The sequence below is a fragment of the Populus alba genome, chromosome 16 (genome assembly GCF_005239225.2).
Source record: "Populus alba chromosome 16, ASM523922v2, whole genome shotgun sequence".
NCBI lineage: Eukaryota > Viridiplantae > Streptophyta > Magnoliopsida > Malpighiales > Salicaceae > Populus > Populus alba.
The window spans coordinates 3,168,852-3,178,055 of NC_133299.1; the positions used below are offsets into that span (position 1 = coordinate 3,168,852).

The window sequence follows — 9,204 nt, forward strand, 5'->3', positions numbered from 1 at the left end:
CATAATTTTCAAGTTTTTTATGTTTTTTTTTTTCATTATGGTTGTTATCTTTTATGTTAATTAATCCTACTTATTGTTGTTTTTTTATTATGGTTTTTATCTTTTAAGTTAATTAATCCTACTTATTGTTGTTAAGTGTTAAAAGAACTTCAAAAAAGTATTATGAATTGATACCACTTTTATAACAATATATTTAAAATAACCAATAAATTTCTAAATATTTAATTAAAAATACATTACATTAAACAATAAATAAATCTAGTTAATTAAAAATACATTACATTAAACAATAAATAAATCTAGTTAATTAATAATTAAAACCCCTCTTTTGCATAATTTCTAACTTTCTATTTTTGAAAATACGCTGCATAAATTGGATCCAAATTAGAAATATCTATTTTCATAATTTGTTCTTCTTTCTCAATCCTGTCCAATTCTTGTTTCTCTTGACTTTGTTGAATCATCATAGGTTGTTGCTCTAACATAATTTTTCTGTCTTGTTTCTTTTTATCCTCAATTTCAACTAGAGTATCCCTGAATTGTTGTAAGATATTTGTTACAGTTGTCTTCCCAACTTTATCTTTTCCTTGTTTACGTTTAAGTTGTTCCTTTGCAGCCTGTCATAACCCAATTTTTGACCATTTTATTATTATTATTATTTTATTTATTGAAAAGGATAAAAAAATTGATGAAAAAAATAATGATGATGATGAGAAAACAAGTAAAATGAAATAAATGAAGAATGAATTAATTTTTGGGTTAAGGGCAATATGAATGAAAGTTTTGGGGTTTAATTAAACTTTAGAATTAATCTAATTAAGTTTGGAATTAATTTGTTTAATTAAGGGTTTAATTGGAGAATTGATAAAATTTTAAGAGTTAATTAAGCTTGAAATTAATTTAATTCATCCAATCAAGGATTTAATTGGAGAGTTAATAAGTTTTGAGACTTAACTAAGCTTGGAATTAATTTAATTAATCCAATTAAGGGTTTAATTGAAGAATTGATAAGTTTTGATACTTAATTGGACTAGGATTTAATTAAATTAATGAAATCAGGGACTTAATTGAAGAAATATCAAAGTTTGGAGTTTAATTGGGGTCCAAATTGCAAAAATTAAAATCCAAGGACCATTTTAAAAATGGTGCCGAAATGCAGGGGTCCAATTACAATTTACCCAGGGGCTTAATTACAAAACTTTTAAAAATTCAAGGGCCAAAATGAAAATAACCATTAAACACCAAAAAACGGTGCCGTTTCTCAGCACTGTTCATCTTCTTCAAACTCTTCAGCTGCCGGCCGCCACCATTACTCCTGCAATAACAGTGAATTGATTACCTGGTAATGGTGGAATGCTGTGGCTATAAAGCCAGAGAAAACAAGGAATCAGGGGATGAAAAAAAGGGGAAGAAACACAGAACCGAGGGGGGGGACATAACCCCGAACAGGGGCGAAAAAAAATATACCCAAGGGAAGAAAACACAGAACCGAGAGTATAAATCCAGAGACACGGGGAGAAAAAAAAAAAGCAGAGAGGGAGACTGGAAAGGACACGAGAAAACCAGACTTTGTTTCCTCTGTTTCTTCTCAAGGAAACAGAGGAGACAAAACCGGGGAGAGGGGGAGACACAGAATCGGTTTTCAACATCTCTTCACCATATTCAACAACTCTTCAGCCTCCAGGAACCCAGACAGGAGAAGAACCTCCATCGACTTGACTAGGGAAGACGCAGAGTTACAGAATAGAGAGCGGAGAAGCATACGAAAAAATAGAGGGGAGCAACCTTCCATTCAACCGACAGCACCTAACATTTTCATCACCATCGTTGATGTCCTGAGGAGAGGAAACACAGAAGGAAGACAAAGGAGAGCAGTAGACTAAGAGTCACCACCAGCGTCACCACTGTTTTCGTCGCCTCCAGAAGCAGCAGCTTCAGAGCTCCATCTTCAGCAGCCACTGCACCGAGGATACCAGGAGGAACAAGCACCGAGAAGAATAGAAGAGAGAACGCAAAAACACAGAGGAACCATAGAGGAGAACGACTAGAGAGAAACATAAATAAAAAAGGACGGGGGCAGAATTGAAGAAAGGAGCGTTGATGACCAATAACCTAACATCTTCGTCTGTTTCAGTTACCAACGATTGTGCGTAAAAGTTTCAGCGCCATCATCTTCTTCTGTCTCAGTTACAGCCTCCAGAAACAGAAGCGAAAGAGTAAGGAAAACACGAAAGCAGGAGAACGAAACACGCACAGAACAGGAACCAAAGCTTTTCTTTCTTTCTTTGAGAACAGAGGCAGAGAGGACAACAGGGAAACCAGAAACCCACAGAAAAAAGTACCAGCATCACAATCGGCTTCTTCTTCTCCAGCGCCGGCTTCCAAAACCAGAGAAAGAAAGCTTAAAAAACGGAGGAACAGCCCTCTGTCACGTCTCCAAGTAAGTCTCTCCAGTTTGCAAGATAATTCACACTGCACCAGTAAATTTAATTACATTAGTGCGTAGCAGACGCACGCCTGCGGGTAAAACTGCCCGATTCACTGGCTTGGGCTAGTGATCGGGCTGGGCTGGGTCTAGCCCAGCCCATGTGGGCTGAGCTGGGCCCAGCCCAAAAAAATAAAAAATAAAAAATGTATATGCGTGAATAAAAATAATGTAAATTTATTGGTTTATTCACTGACGCCAGAGTCAGGAATAAAAATACCGGTTTAAATTTATATTATTTTTATTCGTTGTATTTTTATTTTAGTTAGCTAAAAAAATAAAAAATATGTGCATGCATAAAAATAAATTTGTTTTTATTTATTTATTCACGGATGCTAGAGTAGGGAATAAAAAAATATTGATCTAATTTTTTCGTAGCTACGAATTTTTACCAACGCCAGAGTTGGAATTATTCGAGTTTGAATATTCATTGGCGTCAGAGTCAGGAATATTTAAACAAATCATCATAGCATAAACTAATAAACATTTAGCAATTTAAGACAAAACCAGCAATGCAGTCTGCCTTAGGCAGAACGTTTAAGGGGTGATAATATCTTCCCTTTTACGTAACCAATCCCGAATCATAGAATCTCTGTTGACCAGTTAGGGTTTCTAGTGACCATAATACTAGGTGGCGACTCCTTAAACAAGACCTTTTCCCCTAAAAGAACTAGATGCCAGAATTCTGTTCTTTTTCCAATAATCTTAGAGAATTATTTTATGGGCAGCCGCAATGTCGGGTGCGACACAGACTTCTGACCAATTGGTCTATCTTGATAAATCAACGGTTCACTGTCTTCTCCTAAATTAACAGAATCAGTAGTAGATGGAGCTGATGAAGTCGAACTTGCATTGACATGATTTTTTTGTTTCTTGTTTGACCTTTGATGTTGACTTGCACGCTCAAATTGCCATTTGGGTTCTTTTCTTAGGATAACCCAACAATGTTCTAGTTGAAATCGTTTGCCAACGCAAGAAGCATACATTTGTCGAACATCATTAATCTAGTAAGTAAAAAATTAGAGAAATTCAATAATGTTAAAATATATGTTAAACAATTTAACATGAAAACGAATATTAAAATTACCCTTGATTCTTCGTTCATTCCACTTTGCTGACGATTTTCAATTTGAGTAACAAATCCAACAAATTTACCGACTTCTCTATTTATTTCTTGCAATCTATTTGAGATGCTTATTTGGGAACGATTATTCAAGTTTCCTCCATTCTCTACAAAGTAAGCATGTACTCGAGCCCAGAACTGTTTTGTTTGTTGTTCAACTCCTGTAATTGGATCTTTGCTTGTATTTAGTCATGCAGAGACAAGTAAACAATCTTCCTCTAGTGAGAAGTTCTTACTTCTTTGTGACTTTTTTGTTGTATGGACATTTAAATTCAAGTATGTTAAGTCATCAATTAATTGATTAGAATCACTTGGTTGAGAGAGAATATCTTCTGACTCACTCATAAGAAAGTTGGTGAAAGAGCTTGGAAAATTTGAATCCACCTACATTAAAAAAAACCTCAAGTTAAAACCTTATAGGAAAGTGTAAAAGAAGCGCACATTCAATGTCTAGCAATTTTGTAGTTTACATACATGTGAATTAATAACAAGCATTGCATTCTACTTATTCTAACATTAAAATTTGACTATTTTTTGGAACTAAAAGAGGATTGATATACTGGTTTAATTGTATTTTTAACAAGACAAAATATAATTAACCTCAAATTAAAACAGACAATCAAAAATAAATTTTAAATATGTCACTCTATATTTTTATCAATATTAACTACCATTATTACTTCCTCTTAATTTTGTCAAAGATAACACCATAAATAAAAAAATTGTTTTCCTTAACCCATATCAAAAACATAAAATTACAAAGAAATAAAAATCATCACAAATATCAAATTAACGACAAAAAATCTACAAAATCAAGAGATATTAAAGAGAAAATATAAAAAGCTTTTAAATAAACATACCTTTTAATTTCAGCTAATTAACACAACCGATGCTATTAATTAACCAGAGAATAATTGATTCTTGTTTTTCTAAATTTGAGAAAAAAGTGAGGCACAATACAAGATTTAAAACAAAAACAAGTTTCTTATCATGCTTTTAAAGAAAAAAATAATACTGTTGACCAACGGCTATAAAAATAGCCTTTGGCAACGTCTCTTTCCTTTTGGCTATTTCTACAAAAACCTGTAGAAATAGCTTTTCTCAATTTAAAGAGCTATTTTGGCTTTTCTGATGGATGTTAGGTTGGAATGCTCAGTTAAAGAAACAAAAGCTAAAAGGATGTTTTTTTAACTTTGCCTTCTTATTTGCCTCTCTGGTTGGAGATGCTCTAATAAAGTTAAAGATCATATTTATTACTCGAGAAAAAAATAATAATTTAAGTAATGCACACTCCTAAAACTTAAAGATCCATCATACATTTAATATTAGCGCGCGCGCACCTACTTGAATTGGTCAGACCTAAACTATGAAATAATGTTAAAAAGTAACATAAAATGATCTATTAAATCTCACCTAATATTTTAATTTTTAAAATTCAAATAATTCTTTAATTTAATATTATTGATAATATAAAATAATTATAAGTTTGAATCCCAATACATAACTCTAATTTTTATAATTAAATTATAAAAAGTTAATATAAAGAATAATGATTCTATGTGAATCTCGAATTCAAATAAAAAATCACTTAAAGAAGTATATTATGTTTTTGTATGTTAGAGGTCGACAATACATGAATTTATCTTTCAAAACGACCATTGATAATCGTATCCTATTGTTCACGTGCGTTAATTAATGAGTAGAAAAGTACTGTTAGCAATGTCCGACAGTACTGTTAACAATGATGCCCGTTCTGCTTCCTCTAAACATTATGAGTGGCAGATAGAGATAATGAATGCAGACGCTGATGAGACCACTCATGATGACAACCAACGGAAACGGTCAGATTTCCCAACGTTTCGTAGTATTTATTGAGTTGCAAACAGCTCAATCTTTCAAAACGGCCATTGATCAGCTTTAGACGACAAAGTTTGCTCCACCTCCAAGTAAAGCCAAAATACTTGTTCCAAAATTGCAGCTAGTTCAATATCAAGCTATAGCTTTTCTAGAGTCTTTGTTGTAATATTCTATAATCGTATCCTACTGTTCATGTGCGTTAATTAATGAGTAGAAAAGTATTGTTAGCAATGTCCGAAACTGTTAACAATGATGCTTCCTATGAGTGGCTGATAAAGATTGTCGCACGTGTGCGGCGTCGCGGCGATCGTCCTCCACACTCATGGTGTGTGTATCTGGAAAATATGGGAAGACAAGGAATTCTTGTTTTTTATCAGTGAAAAAATAAAATGGGAGTCGCCACTTAGTATTCTGGTCACTAGAAACCCTAACTGGTCTCAGAGATCGGGTACGGAGATTGGTTGCGTAAAGGCAAGATATTAGCACCCCAAATACACCCTACCTAAGATAAGCTGCATTATTTTATTTGTCTGACCAAAATCTAAGGTTTGGTTGCATTTTCTAATTGTTGGTCCTATTTGTGTAAGATTCAAGAAAGCCATCCTAAAAAAAGAGGTTCTTATCTTAATGGGGTAAAACCTAACCGTTCTATCGTCAAATAAAAAACTACCTTTTTAATCGCGAGAGTACGTTTTACGTATAAATTCTTAATCCCGGATATTAATCGCGAGAGTACGTTTTACGTATAAATTCGTAATCCCGGATATTAAAAGAAAACAAAATAATTTTTTTTTTTGAATTTTTTGAAATATTGGCCAAGTTCTTGTGACTTTAATAAACTTGTTATTAAAGCCAAAATGCATGCTAAAACATTTTTTTATTTTAAGTTTTCTTTGTTGTATGAAAATACAATATGAGTTTTTTATTTTTAGAGACTTGGCCGTATGCATGAAAAGAAAGATTTTTTTTTTTTAATAATTTTTTTTGACAAAAACCGGGTATTTAATACCGGATGTGTATTTTTACGATGTAAAATACAAACCAATATTAAGAAAAATTTAGAAAGAAAAAAAAAATACACGGAAGAAATCGCAAATTTTCGAAAATATTTCTTTGTAAATTTTTTTTTGGACCCGGCCCACTCATTCTGGACTGGGCCGGATGAACAGTGGAGAGTGAATTAATTCACTCTCCACTGTTCACGTAGAACAATGGAGACAGTGCAACGAGGAAGAAGAAGAGGAGGAGGAGGAAGAAGAAGAAGAAGGAAGGAAGGAAGGGGGCGGACCTGCGGTGGCTTCGAGGCTGTGCTGCTGGCGGTGGCTGACTGGAGAACGGCTCGGACTGTGGTTGGCCTTTCTTCTTCTTCTCTGTATTTTTTTTTCTTCTGCTCTGTTCTCCTCTGTTACTGTTTTTTCAGTGTTTCTTCTTCTCCCCGCTTCTGTCCGCTGCTTCTCCTTTCTTCTTCTATTTCTAACGGTGGCACTGCTAGTGACGGAGGAGTTGTTGTCGCGGCTCAGTGGTTGTGGCAACCAGTGCTGCTTTTTTTTCTTCTTTCTCATGGTGCTGCAGCAGGGAAGGAAAATGGTGGGAGGCTGACGGTGGCGCTGCTGACAACTGCTGACCAGTGGAGTTGCTGTGGCGGTGGAGAGGAAGGAACATTGGTGGTGCCCAAGGGATGAGGAACGGTTCTTCTTCTTCTCTGTGTAGAGACCGCAGACTCTGTTTCTCTGTATTTTTCTTCGTCTCACTTCTCTGTCTCTTCTTCTATTTTTGGACGATGAGGGTGCTGTCGAGGGTGACTGGGAGGAACGGTGGAGGCAATGGTGGCAGCTATGCGGATCGCAGCCGGTGGTTCTTCCTCTCCTCTCCTCTATTCGGTTTCTCTCTTTTCTGTTTTCAAATGTTCTCCGTCTTTTCTTTTTTCAAAACCATCCCCCCTAGTTTTTTGTTTTGTTTTCAACTACTCAAAACACCCGACCCTCTTTTGTTTTCTCCATAGTTTCTTTCCTTTTTTCCTCCTTGCCCCTCTCCCTTGTTGCTGGTTCCTCCTCTGGTATCTATAGGCAGAGGAGGAGAGGATCACCTTACCCCTTACCCTTGCCATGACATAGGGTAAGGTGGGTGATGGGAGTTGTTGGTAGGGCATGGTTTTCATCTCATTTTTCTTCCACAATGCTTGCAGGGTATGGTTGTGTGGGTATGGGTCATGCGGGTTTTTGGGAAAGTGGGGTGGAGAGAGAGGGGGGGAATGATATAAAAATCTTCTTCCTCCTTGTCTCTGCATGTGCAGCGAAGGAGAATAGTGTCGTTCAAAACAGCACTATTTTAGTCTTTTTCTTCTTCTTTTTTCTTTTTTTTTTTCGTTTTTTTTTAGAAAAGAAATGGAATTTGGGAAGAACCCAAAAATGGGTTATGACAAAGATAATGAATGCTGATGCAGAAGAGACCACTCATGATGACAACCAACGGAAAGGGCCAGCTTTCCCAAGGGTTCCACCAACGTTTCGTGATGCTCAACAAAACAGCGATTGTTACGATCCATCGGTGGTCTCCATTGGTCCCTATCACCATAGGAAGGCAAAACTAAACGAAATGGAGAAGTTCAAGGAGACATACGCTCGCGAGTTCGTCAAAGATAGTAAAAAACTCATTGCTGAAATAGACAGTGAGAAGGAAGCAGTGCTAATCATTGCAAAAAATGGGTATCCAGAAGACGTAAGAGGAAACTTCAACGACGAGCAATTAGCCAAGATAATGTTTCTTGATGGTTGCTTTATTGTCCAATTCCTCTTCTGCCTCTATATGAAGCCTGAAAATCTGAAGATGAGTAGTCACGATGCTGCTTTGGTAACAAAGGACCTGTTCTTACCCGAGAACCAACTCCCTTTTGAAGTTCTCACCAAATTGATGAGTTTCAGAAACCCGGATCACAAAACTCCGATGAAAATTCTTACAGATTTCTGCGATCAAGTTCGTGCATTTCCCGCTGGAACAGAGCTTAAGGAAAAGATAACAAAAATTTTTCGTGAATTGCCAAAATCAGTAATGATACGGAATCCCCAAGATCCCGCATCTGGTCAGCCTGCAGCCCATCTTCTTGAACTTTTACATGAGCAGTTTTGCTCTGGAACGATTGTATCAGAAAACTCTGAGAAGAATTCGTGCAAGAACAATTCTCAAATGAACTGGCACCGTTATTGTAATGCTGAGGAGCTTAATTAGGAACATTGGCATCCGTATCAAGCCAAGCAAGAGTGGTCTTTTCACCGATGTCCAGTTAAAAGGGGGATGGCTGATCACTCCAAGTCTCTATTTTCCTCCATTAAGAATAGATAGCTATTCCAAGTTCTTTCTTTTAAACTTGGTGGCCTATGAAGCATGTCATAATAAATCTCGGGTCACTTCTTACGTATGCTTCATGGATTCATTGATTGATACCCCTAGAGACGTGCAGGTGCTGCGATCGAAGGGCATACTCATCAACACTCTAGGAAGTGATGAACAAGCCGCAGAACTCTTCAACCAGATAGCCAGCCATTTGAAACCCGATCCTTATGCTTACATTCAGGTTAAATCCAGCATTGAAAAGGAGCATAGGAAAGTCATAAGGAAATGGTTAGCCATGTGGCTGCGAGTTTATTTTAAGAGTCCAATTGCATTTGTTGCTGCAACTTTTACCATCATACTAACTGCCATTCAGACCTATACAGCACTATTCCCTCTCAAGGATCGGTGA

At 36.2% G+C, this 9,204-nt stretch overlaps 1 protein-coding gene across 1 annotated transcript; it reads left to right on the top strand.

Moving 5' to 3' along the window:
• The first annotated feature begins 7,892 nt into the window (after positions 1–7,892).
• LOC118057389 (UPF0481 protein At3g47200) lies at positions 7,893–9,204 on the top strand. Its single transcript, XM_035069949.1, has 2 exons — positions 7,893–8,667; positions 8,846–9,204. Exons 1-2 carry the CDS (start codon positions 7,893–7,895, stop codon positions 9,202–9,204), a joined length of 1,134 nt encoding a protein of 377 aa, XP_034925840.1.